This window comes from Podarcis tiliguerta (assembly GCF_965153285.1).
Source record: "Podarcis tiliguerta genome assembly, chromosome: 13".
NCBI classification, from domain to species: Eukaryota; Metazoa; Chordata; class Lepidosauria; order Squamata; family Lacertidae; genus Podarcis; species Podarcis tiliguerta.
In genome coordinates, this window is record NC_139546.1 from 13,318,889 (window position 1) to 13,339,524 (window position 20,636).

Genomic DNA, 20,636 nt, shown 5'->3' on the forward strand with positions numbered 1-20,636 from the left:
TACAGTTCCCATCATCCCTGACCGCTGGTCCTGCTAGCTAGGGATCATGGGAGTTGTAGGCCAAAAACATCTGGAGGGCTGAGGTTGAGGAAGCCTAGAGCGACTCTACCAAGACACTGGTGATGTTGACAAGGAAGCATGTGCCATTGCAGCCATCAGGGCTAGCTAGTCTACTATTTGCTCTGCAAATTTGGCCTTGCAAGAATATCAACTGTATTTTGTTCAGAGAATAGCCAGTTTCTAATCCTTTGGGTTTTACAGCATGGGTTTGTGTGTGTGCATATCCTCCAATGAAAATAGGGACGACTATTCAATAACAATAACAACAACAGCAACAACAGCATTACAATAATATTACTATTTTTTTGTTATTTTATAATTTTTATTAAATTTTCTGTTTTACTATTTTGAATGCTCATTTAAACATCCTTAAAATATCAGAGACTTCTTCTCTTTCCACGGTTCATTTTGCATATCATAAATCCCTGCGTATTTTACATAAACCATTCAGCATTCCGTTATTACATCCATCAAAACTTATTTACGCTGTTGAATTTATCTTAATGCTGCCAACTTTTTCAAGTGAACACAATTTACCCCCATATATTCAATAAACATTTTCCAATCTTCTCTAAATGTTTGTTCTTCTTGTGCATATTCCACCCAGTCAGATGGGAGGGTTTAAATAGTAATATTATATATGCACAGTAATATTACTATTTAAACCCTCCCATCTGACGGGGTTGCCCCAGCCTTTCTGAGCGGCTTCCAACAGATATAAAAACATAATATAACATGAAACATTTTAAAAAATCCCCCTAGAGGGCTGCCTTCAGATGGATTGAGGTTGGATAACTCTATACCCTCCAACATTTCTCTGATAGAGACATCCTGCCACACTCTCCAATGAAAATAGGGATGTCCTAAGGAAAAGCAGGACATTCCTGGATCAAATCAGAAACTGGGATGGCATCTGTAAATCCAGGAGAGTCCCTGGAAAATAGGGACCCTTGGAGGATATAGAACTAGATCTTGACATCCCAAAACCCCAGTGTTAGAAACTGAGATATGAAAGCTAGGATCTAAATGGTCCTTTAAACCTAGGTTATGAGCGCAACAATGGAAAGTCTAGGTGCGAAAGCCAGAGCCTACAGGCCTCCCACCTTAGCTATAAAGAGGAGTAGAAATGTTACGTCTGCTAGGTGAGGTTCAAGTATCTATAGACAAATTAAAGTTAACAACACAAGGCTGTGGCTGAAGCACTCCAAGTCTGGAGGGTGGGAACGGGCTTTCAGTACAACAACTTGCAGATGATCAGCTCTAGATCTCCATTAAGTTACCTCGGGTTAAGTACTTAATTCATTCCGGAGGTCCGTTCTTAACCTGAAACTGTTCTTAACCTGAAGCACCACTTTAGCTAATGGGGCCTCCTACTGCCGCTGCGCTGCTGCCACACAGTTTCTGTTCTCATCCTGAAGCAAAGTACTTAACCCGAGGTACTATTTCTGGGTTAGCAGAGTCTTTAACCTGAAGCGTCTGTAACCTGAAGCGTATGTAACCCGAGGTACCACTGTATGTCCTAAGCATTAAGGCAAGGATTGGGAAACTGTGGCCCTCTAGATGTTGTTGGATGGCAGCTCCCATCGTCTATGGCAGCCTTTTTCAACCTGTGGATCCCCAGAAGTTGTTGAACTACAACTCCCATCATCCCTAGCTAGCAAGGCCAGAGCTCAGGGATGATGGGCGTTGTAGTCCAACAACATCTGGGGACCCACAGGTTGAGAACCACTGGTCTATGGTCATTGATGGGGCTGATGGGAGTTGGATTCCCAACATTTGTGGGTCCACAGGTCCCGAATTCCTGCACTGGTGCCTGCATCTTGTGTCTAGCAGCTGAGATTTCCAGGGGCTAAGCAGGATTCCTCTTGCTTCCGCAGATGAGAGTCTTCAAGCTCGCCAAATCCTGGCCAACGCTCAACATGCTGATCAAGATCATTGGCAACTCGGTGGGTGCCCTGGGCAACCTCACCCTCGTGCTGGCCATCATCGTTTTCATCTTCGCCGTGGTGGGGATGCAGTTGTTCGGGAAGAGCTACACCGAGTGCGTCTGCAAGATCAGCAGCGACTGCACGCTGCCGCGCTGGCACATGCACGACTTCTTCCACTCCTTCCTGATCGTCTTCCGCATCCTCTGCGGGGAGTGGATCGAGACCATGTGGGACTGCATGGAAGTGGCGGGGCAGACCATGTGCCTCATTGTCTTCATGATGGTCATGGTCATTGGGAACCTGGTGGTGAGTAGTAACTAGGAAATAATAACGATACGATAATCTTTATTGTCATTGTCCCATACAGAACAACAAAATTGAAAAAATCTACATCAGACATTCAAAAACCAACAAGCCTGCTATCCCAGCCATCCCAACCTGGCTAGCCCCCTAAAAACTCTGATCCCCCATTTTTAAATACAATATACTCCCATAGACACTCTTTAAAGGTAAAGGTAAAGGGACCCCTGACCATTAGGTCCAGTCATGGCCGACTCTGGGGTTGCGGCACTCATCTCGCTTTACTGGCCGAGGGAGCCGGCGTACAGCTTCCAGGTCATGTGGCCAGCATGACTAAGCCGCTTCTGGTGAACCAGAGCAGCCCACGGAAACGCCGTTTACCTCCCCGCCGGAGCGGTACCTATTTATCTACTTGCACTTTGAGATGCTTTCGAACTAGGTTGGCAGGAGCAGGGACCGAGCAATGGGAGCTCACCCCATCGTGGGGATTCGAACCGCCGATCTTCTGATCGGCAAGTCCTAGGCTCTGTGGTTTAACCCACAGCGCCACCCATGTCCCAGAGACTCCTTACACTATGTTTAAAACCGAAATTGCATTTGGATAGAAACTGTTTCTCAGCCCTAGTCTTTATAACCCTGTACCTTCTTCCAGAAGGCAGAAGCTGAAAGAGATCATTTCCGGGGTGTGCACTATCCTGCACTATCTCTGCAGCTTTCCTATGGCACCTGGAAGCGTAGATTTGATCCAAGGTGGGAAGAGTGCACCCAATTATTCTCTCTGCAGTCTTTACAACCCTGGACAGCATTGTTTTCCCCCTGGCCGTGCAGCTCCCAAACCACACACATAGACCATAAGTTAATACACTGTCAACAGTATAATGGTAAAATGCCATCAACAGGTCCTTTGGGACGGCCTAAGTGTCTGGGCGCATGGTTGGCGGTTCGAATCCCCGTGGCGGGGTGCACTCCCGTCGTTCGGTCCCAGCGCCTGCCAACCTAGCAGTTCGAAAGCACCCCCGGGTGCAAGTAGATAAATAGGGACCGCTTACCAGAGGGAAGGTAAACGGCGTTCCGTGTGCTGCGCTGGCTGGCCAGATGCAGCTTGTCACGCTGGCCACGTGACCCGGAAGTGTCTGCGGACAGCGCTGACTCCCAGCCTATAGAGTGAGATGAGCGCACAACCCTAGAGTCTGGCAAGACTGGCCCGAACGGGCAGGGGTACCTTTACCTTTAAGTGTCTGGGGACCTGCACGGTCAGACAGGCACTTCTCACTGCAAATCGAATCTTTCCATTTGAGAGGTCCCCAATGCCACATAAGCAGGGAGTACACAATAAAGATGGCCGGAGATGAGTGGAAAGCAATTCCACTTGCCTTCACCATGATCCTGTCATCCAGCTCTGTGTCACTTGGCTTTGCTTTTCGTGGCCCTTCAGCCCTTTCTGAAACCATGCCAGTGTTCCAGAAAAGCCTACAGTTCTTTTTTTATAGATATAAATCTTTTTTATTGAGTTTTACACTGCAAATTTAAAGTCAAACATTAAACATCAACATCATTTAGGATTCCCTGAAACTTTTGACTCCCCTCCGCCCTTCCACGGTTGCCATTTTCAATCTCTTTCAACTGCTTCACTTATTTTCTCTGTTTTTCTTAAATAATCCATTTTTACCTTAATTTTTAGTACTTTACAAGCGTTACTCAAATCCTGGCAAAGTTTTTAGTTGTTTACAGTGTTCTCTTAAATACATTGTGAATTTCCTCCATTCCTTCTTAAAGTTCTTCTCTTCCTGGTTTCTGATTTTCCCTGTCATTTTCGCCATTTCGGCATCGTCCATCATCTTCATCAACCATTCATCCTTTATCTTCTTTCCATCTCTGGGCCAGTGGTATCCACGCTGCTGCCGTCGCAGACATAAATGATCATTTCTGCTCCTTTGGTATCTCTATACCTAAAATTCCTAATAAAAAAGCCTCTGGTTTTTCCACAAACATTATTTTAAACATTTCTTTCAACTCATTGTATACCATTTCCCAGAATGCCTTTGTTATCTTGCACATCCACCACATGTGGCAGAATGTGCCTTCGTTCTCCTTACATTTCCGACATACATTTGAAGCCGTTCTATACATCTTTGCTAATTTTATAGGTGTGAAATACCACCGATACGTCATTTTCATATAGTTCTCCTTCAACGAGATTTCGGAGAACACAACTGGTTTGCCCACACTGGGTGCTGTGCTGAGAGGGTACCACAATAATGACATAGAACGGAAGGCGAAAGGTGGGGGGGGGGGACGGGACGGTATGCCAAATGTTAGAGTCATCCAAGGCAGTGCTTAAATTTGAAAGCCCAAAGTCTGCTGCTGCCTGGTGTTAGTGAGAAAGTGTGGGGATGAGACCTGGCGGACCCGGCCACAAATTAAGCCCTTTTCATCAAACCCTCTGTTATGTGCTGAGTTGACTAGGATCCAAAATGCAGCAGTCTGATTGGTCCTAGAACAATAGGATCCAAAATGCAGCAGTCTGATTGGTCCTAGAACAATAGGATTCAGAATGCAGCAGTCTGATTGGTCCTAGAACAATAGGATTCAGAATGCAGCAGTCTGATTGGTCCTAGAACAATGCAGCAGTATGATTGGTCTGCAGGAGGCACCCAATCCAGCTCCAGATGGAGGTGAATACACAACCTGATTGGCTGACAGGAGAATTCCGGAATTAGCCAATCACGTGCAGCCCATTGTGTAAATAATGTATATAAAGCAGATACTTTGGGGGAACTTTCATTCCTCCTCACCACTATGAGCTGAATAAAGAGCATGAAATCCACTCTCAACTCTGAGTATATTTCACCCTCCCTCTCCTTGACATGGGGCTTCCTGATCAAGGAAGAATATGAGCTGGGACATAGACATCTAGACTAATATTCAAACTGCAGCACTGCTTTCTGTCCTTTCGCTTCACAGGCCATTTCCTTCCTTTGCTCTTCAGTTGCCCTCTTTTATTTCATTCCAAGGCTAAGGCTGGGAAGGAATCCCAAACCCACCCGAAGTGTGGAAGCTTTTGTCACCCCCCCGGCCACTCACTCTCCGAATTGAGGAGCTTTGAAGGTTTCAGGAATTCCTGGCCCTGGGCCTCCGAGGACTGACAGCTTGCTTAGGGTCCCTTAATCTTGAAGGAATTTGCTGAGAAAGTGATATGTGCTGGGGAGCCTTTCACGGTCATTGAACGGGATGACCTGGGATGAAGGCTACAGCTATAGGATATAATCAAAGAGAGCACCTCTGGAAATTAAACCAGCGCAATACTAAATGCGTTGTGAGGCTGTGGCTCCTTTGCCAGGAGTAATGTGTTTATCATTAACACTGGAAGTGTATACAGTCATACCTTGGAAGTCGTACCTTGGAAGCAGCTGTTCCGGTTTGCGAACTATTTGTGGAAGCCGACCGTCCGACGGTGCTTCCGTGATTTCTGATTGGCTGCAGGAGCTTCCTGCAGCCAATCAGGAGGCGTGCTTTGGTTTCCGAACATTTTGGAAGAGACTTCCGGAACGGATTCCCTTTGACTTCCAAGGTACTTTATTTTGACCAAACAAGGTCTTCTAGAGCAAAATATGCAATGGGAGGCTTAGTTTGATCAGAATATTGTATACACTTCCAGAGTTAACGCTAAATACACTATTTCTAGTAAATGAGCCACTAAATTTGTGTCCCAGGCTTTTTAGACTTGTCTAGTGACGCGGGTGGCGCTGTGGGTTAAACCACAGAGCCTAGGACTTGCCGATCAGAAGATCGGCGGTTCGAATCCCCGTGATGAGGTGAGCTCCCGTTGCTCTGTCCCTGCTCCTGCCAACCTAGCAGTTCGAAAGCACATCAAAGTGCAAGTAGATAAATAGGTACCACTCCGGCGGGAAGGTAAACGGTGTTTCCGTGTGCTGCTCTGGTTCACCAGAAGCGGCTTAGTCATGCCGGCCACATGACCCGGAAACTGTACACCGGCTCCCTCAGCCAATAAAGCGAGATGAGCGCCGCAACCCCAGAGTTGGCCACGACTGGACCTAATGGTCAGGGGTCCCTTTACCTTTACATTTTACCCATGTAGTAAAAAAGGTAAAGGTAAAGGACCCCTGGCAGTTAAGTCCCGTTGCCAACAACTCTGGGGTTGTGGCGCTCATCTCGCTTTACTGGCCAATGGAGCCGACTTTTGTCCACAGACAGTTTTTCCGGGTCATGTGGCCAGCATGACTAAGCCGCTTCTGGTGAAACCAGAGCAGCGCACGGAAACGCCGTTTACTTTCCCGCTGGAGCGGTACCTCGCAGGGATTCGAACTGCCGACCTTCTGATCGGCAAGCCCAAGAGGCTCAGTGGTTTAGACCACAGCACCACCCGCATCTATATACTATCTGAAACCAAAGGGGCACATTGGTTGCCAGATGTGATCCCCCCCCCCCAGCTCTCCTATGCCACTAATGGAACCTTTAAGCAGTTTACATACATACCAAAAAGACCAACAGGCAAGGGAAATGCCCATGTGTGGAAACATAATAAATGTCTTCTCACTCTCTTCCAATGCGCCTTCCTCAGCAGCAGCACCACTGGTAACGCTGTCAAAGGACAGGCTAAACTATGCTGACTGCTCCCCCCCCCCCCCCAATTGCAGTTCAGCTTCCCTGGCACAGTCCTGTTAAACTGACGAGCACGCTCCTTGTGTAATGATAAGGTGCTTCTGAGCATGTGCAGAGTGGCTCTCCACAGCATCACTAAAAAAATTAGCCCTGGGTTCCTAGGTTAGCACATATGACTTTCAGCCTGCCTTCAGCTGCCGCTCTCTCCCATTTCCGACTTTATAATAGTTTTATCGTATAATGACAAGCAAACACAGAGGGATAAAAATGTATTACATAACGTGAAGGAAATTAATTGTGTCTGTGGATACTTGGCTGCTTGGTAGTTGAGGAACGGTTTAAATTGCAAGTAGCATGCATTCCTGACATTCCACACTTTGTGCTCCACCAGCCTAATAATAATAATAATAATAATAATAATAATAATAATAATAATAATAATAATTGTACTGCGCCCACCTGCCTGGCTTGCCGCAGCCACTCTGGGCAGCTTCCAGCATATATAAAAACATAATAAAACATTAAATTCTTCTCTATATGCCAGTAGTTTCCAACCTTTTTTTGGCCATGCATGCCCCATCTAAGCATCTCTAAAATCCTGATCCCCCGCCCCCCCCCGGTGACATATAATTCTTATTATTCAAAAAGTGAACTCCCATTCACTTGGAGGAAGCCTAAAAGAACATTCCCTGTTAATAATTCATTCTCGAATTGCTCCGCTTAAAAATCAAATTGCACCACTGTGGGGACCACGGCTATAAATAAAAACAACACCTTTGAAATATATGGGCTACTCACCTACAAATAAAGTATTGTGTTGGTCAGTGTCAAACTCCCTGCAGGGGTAATATTTCCTACTACAGTGGTACCTCGGGTTAAGTACTTAATTCGTTCCGGACGTCCGTTCTTAACCTGAAACTGTTCTTAACCTGAAGCACCACTTTAGCTAATGGGGCCTCCTGCTGCTGCCGCGCCGCCGGAGCACAATTTCTATTCTCATCCTGAAGCAAAGTTCATAACCTGAGGTACTATTTCTGGGTTAGCAGAGTCTGTAACCTGAAGCGTATGTAACCCGAGGTACCACTGTATAGTCACTCCCAGAAGATACTTTTCATCCCATCTCCCCCATTTCCAAATACCCTCATTTTTAGAATTTTGTGGTCTGGCCTCTGCACTCGGTATACAGTGGTACCTCAGGTTAGATATGCTTCAGGTTACAGGCTCCACTAACCCAGAAATAGTACCTCTGGTTAAGAACTTTGCTTCAGGATGAGAACAGAAATTGTGCTCTGGCGGCGTGGCGGCAGCAGGAGGCCCCATTAGCTAAAGTGGTGCTTCAGGTTAAGAACAGTTTTAGGTTAACAACAGACCTCCAAAATGAATTAAGTTCTTAACCTGAGGTACCACTGTATTTCTAGAGTGCCCTGAGCTGGCTACCCATCCCCCGCCCCGGCATCACTTCTGGCATTTCCGATGCAGGTTTATTATGAGAGAAATGGCGGAAGTGACTGAGCGGAAAAAGCAAACAACTTGAGGAACCTTTAGGGTTACGAAGAGCAAGCCAGAGGCGCTCTTGGCTGTAATTGGCGCTTCAGAGAAGCACCCGAGAGCTCCAAGGAAACTGGAGGGGTTTATATAAAGGTCCTAGTTAAGTCATGAGGCATGAGCCATGTGCAAATAGCCACACCGACGACCTTGAATATCAGCAAAGACCCGTCTCAAATGTGCTCCTGGCAGGGAAGAGGCACAAACACCGACAGCTGTGAGTGGGCAGGAGGCTGGCTTTCCTCAGCAAACACATTCCGCTTTCTTGCTGATGTTACTGTACATCAGTACATCCCACCAGTACCCATACCCTCCAATATTTCTCTGAAAAAAATAGGAACGTCCTATTCCGTAATCGTAATTTTATTATTTATACCCCACCCATCTGATTGGGTTGCCCCAGCCACTCTGGGCGGTTTCCAACCTATATAAAAACATAATAAAACATTAAACATAAAAAAAAAAACACCTTTCCCATACAGGGCTGCCTTCAATTGTCTTCCAAAGGTTACTTATAGTCTCTCCATGGCTCGTGGGTCACATCAATCTATACCCTCCAACATTCCTCTGATGAAAATAGGGACGGCTTCTGTAAATCCGGACTTTCCCTGGAAAATAGGGATACAATGGAACTTCAGTTGTCAAACCGCCTCCATTGTCGTATGTTTCGGCTCCCAAATGCCAAAAACCCAGAAGTAACTGCTCTGCTTTTCGAACGATTTTCGGAAGCTGAATGTGCTACGTGGCTTCCGTTTTGAGTTTCCGATTGTATGGAGGCTTCCACTTTCAGTTTTCGGTTTTCAAACGTTTCGGAAGTCGAACGGTTTTCCAGAACGGCTTATGTTTGAAAACCAAGGTTCCACTGTACAGTAGTACCTCGGGTTACAGACACTTCAGGTTACAGACGCTTCAGGTTACAGACTCCGCAAACCCAGAAATAGTACCTCGGGTTAAGAACTTTGCTTCAGGATGAGAACAGAAATCGTGCTCTGGCAGCACGGCGGCAGCAGGAGGCCCCATTAGCTAAAGCTGTGCTTCAGGTTAAGAACAGTTTCAGGTTAAGAATGGACCTCCAGAACGAATTAAGTTCTTAACCCCAGTTACCACTGTACTTGGAAGGTCTGTTCTTAAAGACAAATCAGAGCAAATGGCTATTCAGGCTTTCTGTTTGCTCCGATTCTGCTTTAAAGAGTGGCTTTTCACAGGAAAATCTCCAGTGTGCTTGGACAAGGAGCTTTAAAGCACAGAGAAAAGGTATGTGTGGATGAGCCCTAAGGAGATATCTGTAAATATTCCACACAAGTACCATACTTGTGTAATGAAGCAAGTTAAGGCGCTGGGAGCATCCTGCTGAACATTGAGCTGGCATTTGCTTTTTTCCCCTTTCTCTCTCCTTCCAGGTGCTCAACCTGTTCTTAGCTTTGCTGCTCAGCTCCTTCAGCGCCGACAGCCTGGCAGCATCTGACGACGATGGTGAGATGAACAACTTGCAGATCGCAATTGGCAGAATCACCCGGGGGATCGACTTTGTGAAAAAACATGCCCTCCTCCTGCTTCACCGGCAGCTGAAGGAGAAGAAGGTGGAGCCCCCTGCCGAAGACCAGGAAGACAGCAAGAAGGAGAACTTTGTCCTCAACCATTTGGACACAGGCCAGGACTTCAAACCCGACTACATGGATGGGATAGCCCTGGATGGGATAGCCATGGACGGGGTAGCCAGGAAAGAGCCACGCATCGATGAACTGGACCATATGAACTTCATCAACAATCCTCACCTGACCATTCATGTCCCGATAGCCTCGGAGGAGTCTGACCTGTATGACGAAACCGACACAGGAGAAGAGACTGCAGAGGACACCAAGGTGAGTCCTAGATCCCAGAGAGGACGGAGGCAGACCCAAAGCTACTCAGTGGCGTGCGGTCAGTGGACTAGGGGGACTAGACTGGTCCCCTGAATGCTCCCAGTAAATTAGAGTATTAAAGTATTAAAGTCTGCTGCCTCTTTCCCCAAACGCAGGGAACTTCTGCCTGGCTTAGGGAGGAGGCTTGTTGCTCTGATGGGGTACAAGAGCTCTTCCACCACCTTATAATGATAATAATCTGCCCTTTTCCCCGCTAAAAATATATAAATGTTTAGGGGTACTCTCATTTTGACTCAGGAGAATCACCATTTTATAGTTCAAATCGGGAAAAATAAATACAGTAAATGGACAAAAGTACCAAGATTCACGGGATGCGGGTGGCGCTGTGGGTTAAACCACAGAGCCTAGGACTTGCTGATTGGAAGGTCGGCGGTTCGAATCCCAGCAATGGGGTGAGCTCCCGTTGCTCGGTCCCAGCTCCTGCCCACCTAGCAGTTCGAAAGCACCTCAAAGTGCAAGTAGATAAATAGGGACCGCTCTCTGGCGGGAAGGTAAACGCCGTTTCCGTGTGCTGCGCTGGTTCGCCAGAAGCGGCTTAGTCACGCTGGCCACATGACCCGGAAGCTGTCTGCGGACAAGTGCCGGCTCCCGGCCTCTTGAGCGAGATGAGCGCTGCAACCCCAGAGTCAGTCACGACTGGACCTGATGGTCAGGGGTACCTTTACCTTTACCTTTACCAAGATTCACAAAATGTTTAGGGGTATGTGTACCCCTCTGTACCCCCCAGAAAAAGCAATAATAATAATAATAATAATAATAATAATAATAATAATAATATTTATACCCCGCCCATCTGGCTGGGTTTCCCAAAGCCCACCTGGAGAGGAAACTCAAACGTACCATTTCAGTTGGCAAGAGAAAGCTCAGGTGTGCCTGAGCCTCCGAGGAAACTTGAGAGTAAAGGATATCTGCTGCAGTAATGTTTAGGCTGCAATCCTGTGCTCCCTTACTTGAGAGTTGTCCTCAATAGGACTTGCTTCTGAGTAAAACACGCATGGGCTTGCACCATCAGTGTCTGAAGTCGAGGGTGGTTTGCTCTGTACGTTTCATCCCTTTTACTATATAGCCTTTTCAGATAGCCTGATTTAATGGACTTTTCAGGCCTTCTGTATAAACTTTCTGTTTTTTAACCTGGCAAGAGACTGGTTCTGCATACTTTTTATCTTATTTTGCTGCTGTATTTGGGGGGGGTTGTGTGTGTGTGTGTGCTTAACTATTTCTAGCTGCTCTGAGATCATGTGTTGAAGTACCGTGTAGAATGTACTCTAAAGCAAAAACAGCACTTTGAACTGAGTCCTGACACTAAGGGCTCCTCCACACACTTTGGTCGAGCCATATTTGTGCCCCGATTAACTCCCCCCACTGTCAGGGCTGGAGTCAGACGCAGATCAGCATGAAAGACGCAAGGCTCTGTTTCCAGTGAAGTTTCTTCTTTATTCAAGGAAACGGCATACTTCTCAGCCGGTCCCCACCTTCCATCCTTCCTAAGGCTCCTCCTCTCCCAGATGTTTCCCAAGCAGTCTCAAACTGCTTCTGTGGACTTCTGGCCTCTGTTTTGCTCTCTTCATTATCCTGCGCGTTTTTGGGAACCAGCGGGCAGGGGAGCTTGTCGCAGCCAAAAAGGGGGACTCCCTAGATTCTTCAGCAGCCTCTTGAACCCCCTCCTCTGCTTCATCCTCGGAGTCTGAACTGCTCCCTGTCACCTGCTCTTCCTGCTCACTAAACCCTTTTGCCCCTTCAGCATCCAGTTCTCCCGCTGACCTCTCCTAAGTGTCCCACCACCAATCCCCGGGCTCTGATCCTTCCTTCTCTGGGGGTTCCCTTGCGGGGGGGTTCTCCGGCTGGCGCCTCTTGCCCAGCCAGTCTCTTGACACCCAGGTCCAAGAGCTTCCCCTATCCTTCTACTGCTGTGCCTTGCAAAAAAAAAAAAAAAAAAGATCTTACCTGCTGAATCCTATCTTATCAGACATTAATAATAATAATAATAATAATAATAATAATAATAATACCCCGCCCATCTGACTGTGTCTCCCCAGCCACTCTGGGCGGCTTCCAACCAAATATCAAAAACAATACAGCGTCAGACATTAAAAACTTCCCTAAACAGGGCCACCTTCAGGTGTCTTTTAAAAGTAAAATAATAAAATAATTGTTTATTGCCTTGACGTCTGCTGGGAGGGTGTTCCACAGGGCAGGCGCCACTACCGAGAAGGCCCTCTGTCTGGTTCCCTGTAACCTCACTTCTCGCAGTGAGGGAACTGCCAGAAGGCCCTCGGTGCTGGATCTCAGTGTCCGGGCTGAACAATGGGGGTGGAGACGCTCCTTCAGATATACTGGACCGAGGCCGTTTAGGGCTTTAAAGGTCAGCACCAACACTTTGAATTGTGCTCAGAAATGTAGTGGGAGCCAATGAAGATCTTTCAGGACCGGTGTTATATGGTCTTGACAGCCACTCCCAGTCACCAGTCTAGCTGCCCCATTCTGGATTAATTGCAGTTTCCGAGTCACCTTCAAAGGTAGCCCCACGTAGAGCGCATTGCAGTAGTCCAAGCAGGAGATAACTAGAGCATGCACCACTCTGGCAAGACAGTCTGCAGAAAACCCAAAGAGAGATTTGGCTTAGCCGAGCTTCAGTGGGATTTTCGCAAGGCCGCAGAACGGCGAGGAAAGTGCTTGGACCCAGAGGAATTAATCGGTACGCAATGCAATCAAAATATGGGTCATGGGAAAGTGTGGAGGCACCCTAACCGGTCACCAGTTCAGCCTTTAAAGCACCAGTGGATCTATAGTCCCTAGATGGATGCTTGTTAACATGCCACAGCTGCATGCTGGACCATTTGCAGTCTCCAATCAATTTCCAAGTAGTCCTTCTGCTGAGGCCTTCAGGGCAATGGGGGGTGGGGTGTTGGGGTGGGGAAGAGCCTAGACTTACACCAGTGAAGGCGATGAAAGTCCTGTGTGAGTGTCTGGAGGCAGTTGGAGGATGGATGGCGGCTAACAGATTGAGGTTGAATCCTGACAAGACAGAAGTACTGTTTCTGGGGGACAGGAGACGGGCGGGTGTGGAGGACTCCCTGGTCCTGAATGGGGTAACAGTGCCCCTGAAGTACCAGGTGCGCAACCTGGGAGTCATTCTGGACTCACAGCTGTCCATGGAGGCACAGGTCAATTCTGTGTCCAGGGCAGCTGTCAGCCAGCTCCATCAGGTACATAGGCTGAGACCCTATCTGCCTGCGGACTGCCTTGCCAGAGTGGTGCATGCTTTGGTTATCTCTCGCTTGGACTACTGCAATGCGCTCTATGTGGGGCTACCTTTGAAGGTGACCCGAAACTACAAGTAATCCAGAATGTGGCAGCTGGACTGGTGACTGGGAGCAGCCGCCGAGACCATATAACACCAGTCCTGAAAGACCTACACAGGCTCCCAGTACATTTCCGAGCACAATTCAAAGTGTTGGTCTGACCTTTAAAGCCCTAGACGGCCTCAGTCCAGTATAGCTGAAGGAGTGTCTCTACTCCCATCGTTCTGCCCGGACACTGAGGTCCAGCGCCGAGGGCCTTCTGGCGGTTCCCTCGTTGCGAGAAGCCAGGTTACAGGGAACCAGGCAGAGGGCCTTCTCGGTAGTGGCACACGCCCTGTGGAACGCCCTTCTACCAGATGTCAAAAAGAAAAATAACTACCAGACTTTTAGAAGACATCTGAAGGCAGCCCTGTTTAGGGAAGCTTTTAATGTTTAATAGGTCATTTTATTTTAGTGTTTTGTTGGAAGCCACCCAGAGTGGCTGGGGAAACCCAGCCAGATGGGCAGAGTATAAATAATAAATTATTATTATTATTATTATTATTATTATTATTATTATTATTAGACATATCTTCAAAAGCTGGCAAATCCTCCGCTGGTAACTGTGTGACATCAGACTGTGACTAGCTTTCATATATAATTCCTGGGGCTCATTAGTGCTGCTCCTCTCCTAGTTACTTTTAGAGGCAAGGTGCGATGGCTTAGGCTTCAAAGCCTAGCAGCTTTTCCATGGGGGGCGGGACCCACCTCCCAAGGCTCGTCCTCACATGTCCACAGATGACTCCCACTGGGGTATTAACGCCAGATCCAATTGTAGGGGGGTCAGCAAGTTTCCTTAACCCTTAGGCTCCTCTGCCTTCCCCTCCCCCAGTCATTTATAATCACGCTTGAAAAATTTGTCTCCGTGCATGCATCTTCCCCCTCGCCTCCCTGCCAAGTCCTCCTCTATTTGTTGACGTATCATGTTCCTTAGCAGTGACTTGGGACTCCGGGGGCGGAGGCGCTCTCAGGGTCTCTCGTCCAGCCCCTCCTCTCCCCAGTGCCAGAGCAAATTAAGCCCCCAGCCAGCAGCCAGTTTTGAAAACGGATGCTTATAGTTTGCGGTTCGTTCTCTCTCTTTAAAAAAATAAATAAATTTATTTATTTGGTTTTTCAAATCAACATTTTATGCTCACATATCCAACATATGTCGTAAAATCGAGATGCCAAAGAATCTCCTGGACTTCCCTCCTCCCCTTTGTGGACCCTATTGTTAGTCATTTCCTCCTGCATCTTTTATAATAATCCAAATCTTTTACATCTCCATTATATCCAAAATTCACCATTAAACTACAAGTGTTATTCCAATCCTACTAACGATTTTAACTGTTTACAATGATTTTTTAAAGATAAATTATAAATTTCCCCCATTCCTTATTAAAATTCTGGTCTTCCTGATTAGTGATTATTCCGGCCATTTTAGCCATTTTGGCATCAACTTGATCTTCCATTCTGCTCTGGTCGGGACTTTATCTTCTTTCCATCTCTGGGCCAATAACATCTGTGCAGCTATGGTCGCATACATAAATACCATATTTTTCTGTCTATAAGATGCCTCCATGTATAAGACACCCCCTATTTTGGGGAACTCAGATTTAAGAAAATGGGGGATGTACCTGTATATAAGACGCTCCCTAATTTTTGACATGACTTTTTAGGAACCTAGTCTTATACACGGAAAAATACGGTAATCTTGGAATTTTGGCACCTAGAATTCCTAAAAGGCAGGCTTCAGGGTTTTTAAGAAAAAGTTATTTTAAACTCCCCCCCCCCCAATTCATTATATATAATTTCCCAAAATTCTTTTACTACCTTACACGTCCACCACATATGATAAAAGGTGCCTTCAGTTTGCGGTTCGCTCTCGGCCTCAGCCACTCACCTAACCCCCCCCCCCCCCCCGCCTCCTTCTGTAGTGCTTGGGCAGTTAGTGGGGCCCACACATTCTTCCCTGGATGCTCTGCCCTCTAACCGCAGCCACTTGGTGGCTGGTTATCCTTGCTCCATGGTTGGAAGATGGCACTCTGCACATGCACAGAGACACTTCTAACCACTTTGTGGTTTCTGGGGCTGAGCACGACAGTGTGGAGCTGTGGGAATGTTCAGGGTGACAGGAGAGGATATATACAAAGTGTTGGTCTGACCTTTAAAGCCCTAAACGGTCTCGGTCCAGTATACCTGAAGGAGTGTCTCCACCCCCATTGTTCTGCCCAGACACTGAGGTCCAGCTCTGAGAGCCTTCTGGCGGTTCCCCTACTGTGAGAAGCCAAGTTACAGGGAACCAGGCAGAGGGCCTTCTCGGTAGTGGCACCCACCCTGTGGAACGCCCTCCCACCAGATGTCAAAGAGAACAACTACTACCAGACTTTTAGAAGACATCTGAAGGCAGCCCTGTTTAGGGAAGCTGTTAATATTTGATGCATTACTGTACAGTATTTTAATATTTTGTTGGAAGCCACCCAGAGTGGCTGGGGTATGTATAAATTATTATTATTATTATTATTATTATTATTATTATTATTATTATCCTTCCTAACCTGCGCTAGCAAGTTCCTTTACTTAGCAGAGTGCATTCCGCTTTCTGCAACAGAAAACTACTTGCAAACTCGTGCGAGTTTCTTAAGACAATACGCAATTCGATCTGGCTTGTCCAGATTAAAATGTGTTCTAATATTTTCCTGGCTTGACCGCTTGAATCCCTCCTAAAAGAGTAAAGACACCACATAAGCAATAAAAAGAAAGTTCACTCGTGATCAGACAGAGCACAGTGTGATCCCTGAAGGCAGGCTTTGGGGTTAAAGTTACAAACTTATACTAACAGGTTTATCCCATAAGGGAGATGACCTGGGGGACTGCTTGGCTGGCAGCCAGCATTTCATTCCAGGACGTTTGCAGGATGAAAAGAAGATGGAAAAGAGGGAGAGTGGCAGCATGCCTTGTCCTTTTATCAGGTCTGGAAAGGTCACGCCCACCCACTAGTCACATGCAAGGAAGGATGCTCCAGGCCAGGAGGAACAGGAAGTTTAGACTGGCTGGACCAAACATTCCCTTGCATGTCCACTCTAGGAAAACAAGGAATGTTGTACTTGACTGCTCTCAGTGGATTACATCCCACAGGAGCAAATTCCACCCACCTCTAGCCTGCACAATCCTGCTTCTGCTTCTGAGTTGCCTGATAAAGATTCAGAAGGTGGGGATGGAGTGAAAAGATCCTTCCAATGGTCAGGGAGGGGGAGCTTCAGTGATTTGCATAGCTCCTTGTCCCATCCCCCCCCCCCCACCGCCGGCCGCCACCACCAGTAGGTAGAAAGATAAGATAATCTGCGTCATGGCAATCTCCTTTTGCAGACCATTTTGTGAAACTCCCAGGGGCAAGTAGTTGACTGCTGTCAGAAACGCAGCGGCAAGCTAGATGGATCTTTGGTCTGATCCCACAAGGCACTTCTTATTGTGTGCATCCTTGCTACAGATTGCTATTAGATCTGCTCAGATCAGGTGTGTGTGTGTGAGAGAGAGAGAGAGAGAGTGTGTGTGTGTGTGTGTGTGTGTGCGCACATCCCCCCGATAATAATTTTTATTAGTTTTCAGTTACAATCCAATAATAGCCTCATTATACAATACCAATTTATAATGCAATTCCTAATACCAATCATTCAAATGCCGAATTATATACCATACTTTCCCGTCTGTAAGATGCCACCGTGTATAAGTCGCAAAAAAATGTTGAGCTTTTTTGGGGGAGAATTGCCCAGAGTTGTTGAGCTTCTTTGGGGGGAGGGGGATTACCGAGGATTGTTGAGCTTTATTAGGGGGCGGGAATCACTCACCCCACCCGCATGCTTCGCAAAATCCGCTTCCTGTCTGTCCCCTTGCCAACAGAAGCTGCCAATTGCCGCAGCATCGGCCAGTCAACACCACCCATTGACACAGCAACCAACTAAAAGAAAGGCTTCATGGTTTGTTTTTTTTAGAAAACGTTGCTTTAAACATTTTTTTCAACTCATTATATATCATTTCCCAGAATTCTTTTACTACCTTACATTTCCACCACATATGATAAAAAGTGCCTTCTTTTTCCTTACATTTCCAGTATACATTTGACCACATCCTGTACATTTTTGTTAATTTACTAGGCGTTAAATACCACCAGCACATCATTTTCATGTAATTTTCTTTCAATGCGTAACATGCTGTGGACTTTAAATCCCAATTCCATTACAGTAGACCCATTGTAATCAATCGACATGACTAACTTAGGTCTATTAATTTCAATGCAGTGTGTCCCAGCAGAAGGGGACTACATTGAGTTATTCAGAGTTGAGGACAAAACAACAGCAACCGCTCAGCACATGCTCAGAGCACAATGCTTCCAACCTGTCAGTCCTCCCTTGCAGTTGTAGAAAGGCAGGGGTCAGCAAACTTTTTCAGCTGTGGGCCGGTCCACTGTCCCTCAGACCATGTGGTGGGCCAGACTATATTTTTTTGGGGGGGGGGAATGAACAAATTCCTATGCCCCACAAATAACCCAGAGATGCATTTTAAATAAAAGCACACATTCTACTCATGTAAAAACACGCTGATTCTCGGACCGTCTGCGGGCCGGATTTAGAAGGTGATTGGGCCGAATCAGGCCCCCAGGCCTTAGTTTGCCTACCCATGGGTTAGATCAGGCTTCCTCAACCTTGGCCCTCCAGATGTTTTGAGACTACAATTCCCATCATTCCTGGCCACTGGTCCTACTAGCTAGGGATCATGGGAGTTGTAGGCCAAAAACATCTGGAGGGCCAAGGTTGAGGAAACCTGGGTTAGATTCAACAAATAGTTGCTCACTAGGGGTAGAGGGAACCTGCCTGCCTTCCGCTCCTGTCAGTTTCACCATTTCTGAACTGGCATAAACTTTGACCTAAAGGCTCTTCCACGTAAGCCGAGCTATAGATGTTTCAGAGAACCTAACTCGACCGTACTAATTATATCTCAGGTTATTTGTCATATGTCCAACTGCAAGAGAGCCAGCTGAAAAGGGGATAGCAAAGGCTTTGAAGCATGGTAGGAAAAATTATTTGGGAGAGGTTGGGAAATCCCCTCCTCCTTCATTGCTTGAAAGAGATGGTGTGTGCTTGTCAACTCGTACTCCTTGCGGGAGGATCTCATTTCAGAAGATACAGGTAGTTAAAGGAATGTTAAGGTCTTATATAAAATAAATGTCCATAACTGTACAAGGCAAACACATACAAAAATAGATAAACCACATGTCTGGAAACAGTACAGGAAAACAGTCCTAAAGCCATTTAGACCCTTTCAGTCACCTCAAATATTTCTCTGCAAGGAGGAAGGAAATGGAAAAGCCTTCCCATTGTCTCTTTGTTCACAAATCCTGTCTTAAGGGTTGTCTGTGCATGAATAGGGTGAGCCTGTGACCTGGATTCTGGAATTAAGTAGCTATCATCACAAAAGAGTGGCCAAATGGCCCAGGTAATGCAATCAATGATCCATTATCAGGTATCCTGGCAGACAGGAGGAAAAAACCAACACACTCAGATTTCTGCTGTAGACCGCCCCTTCTCTGGTGTATGTATGATGTATGCGGATGGTGGTCTTGGGCTCCAGGGCGGGCAATTTAAAATGTCTATATAAGGGCTTGCACACCATTGTTCTAGGTTCCTCCTCTTTGCAATTCCCAATTGCAATTCAATGTATCCCTATCATGTTTCATGATTTTCCTGATATTGTAAGTGAGCCAGAACTGGTCTGTGACCATAATAATAAATTCATTCATTCACCCCTTTCCTTCCTCCTTGCAGAGAAATATTTGAGGTCAATTTGGGAGGGTCAAAATGGCTTCAGGATTGTTCTCCTGTACTATTTCAGACAGGTGGTTTATATACTTACCGTATGTATGTGTTTACTTTGTACATTTATGAACATTTATTCTAAGGGACGCGGGTGGCGCTGTGGGTTAAACCACAGAGTCTAGGGCTTGCAGATCAGAAGGTCAGTGGTTCGAATCCCCGCGACGGGGTGAGCTCCCGTTGCTCGGTCCCTGCTCCTGCCAATCTAGCAGTTCAAAAGCACCTCAAAGTGCAAGTAGATAAATAGGTACCGCTCCGGCGGGAAGGTAAACGGCATTTCCGTGCGCTGCTCTGGTTCGCCAGAAGCGGCTTAGTCATGCCGGCCACATGAACTGGAAGCTGTACGCCGGCTCCCTCGGCCAATAAAGCGAGATGAGCGCTGCAACCCCAGAGTCGGCCACAACTGGACCTAATGGTCAGGGGTCCCTTTACCTTTATAGTAATAATAATAATTTATTATTTATACGCCGCCCATCTGCCTGGGCTTCCCCAGCCACTCTGGGCGGCTTCCCAAAAAAATATTAAAATACTGTACTACATCAAACATTAAAAGCCTCCCTAAACAAGGGATGTCTTCTAAAAGTCTGGTAGTTGTTGTTCTCTTTGACATCTGGTGGGAGGGCGTTCCACAGGGAGGGCGCCACTACCGAGGAGGCCCTCTGCCTGGTTCCCTGTAACTTGGCTTTATGTGTTTACTTTGTACATTTATAAACATTTCTTCTATATTTGGGACCTTAGAATTCTTATAACACAAGGGAGGCGTTCGTGGTGAATTCTCTTTTTCATGGCACCTTTTTTTCTAGAAAAATAGCACTGGTCGTCCCTTTTAATCGGAGAAATGTTGGAGGGTATGCTGTTGTGGGCTGCTGCTTGCAGCTGGGGAGGATGTACTTAATGCCCTGATATCCGGTCATTTGTTCATTGTAATAGATGTAGGCTCATGATTGAACATGGCTTGATGGCACTCATACACCCTGCATAAAATCTAAGGTCCTTCTAGACTGTTGCTCTCTTCCTTTGCTCTTCTCAGAAGCCTCTGTCAGATGGGACTGAGTCGTCCATATGCAG

General features: G+C 46.6%; 1 protein-coding gene across 1 annotated transcript in view; it reads left to right on the plus strand.

Moving 5' to 3' along the window:
- Positions 1-20,636, plus strand: part of SCN4A (sodium voltage-gated channel alpha subunit 4) — a 104,535-nt gene that overhangs the window by 62,235 nt on the left and 21,664 nt on the right. The window contains exons 15-17 of the mRNA XM_083409410.1: positions 1,938-2,294; positions 9,857-10,318; positions 20,599-20,632. Of these exons, the coding sequence (XP_083265536.1) occupies positions 1,938-2,294; positions 9,857-10,318; positions 20,599-20,632 (853 nt within the window). The remainder of the gene's footprint in view (positions 1-1,937; positions 2,295-9,856; positions 10,319-20,598; positions 20,633-20,636) is intronic.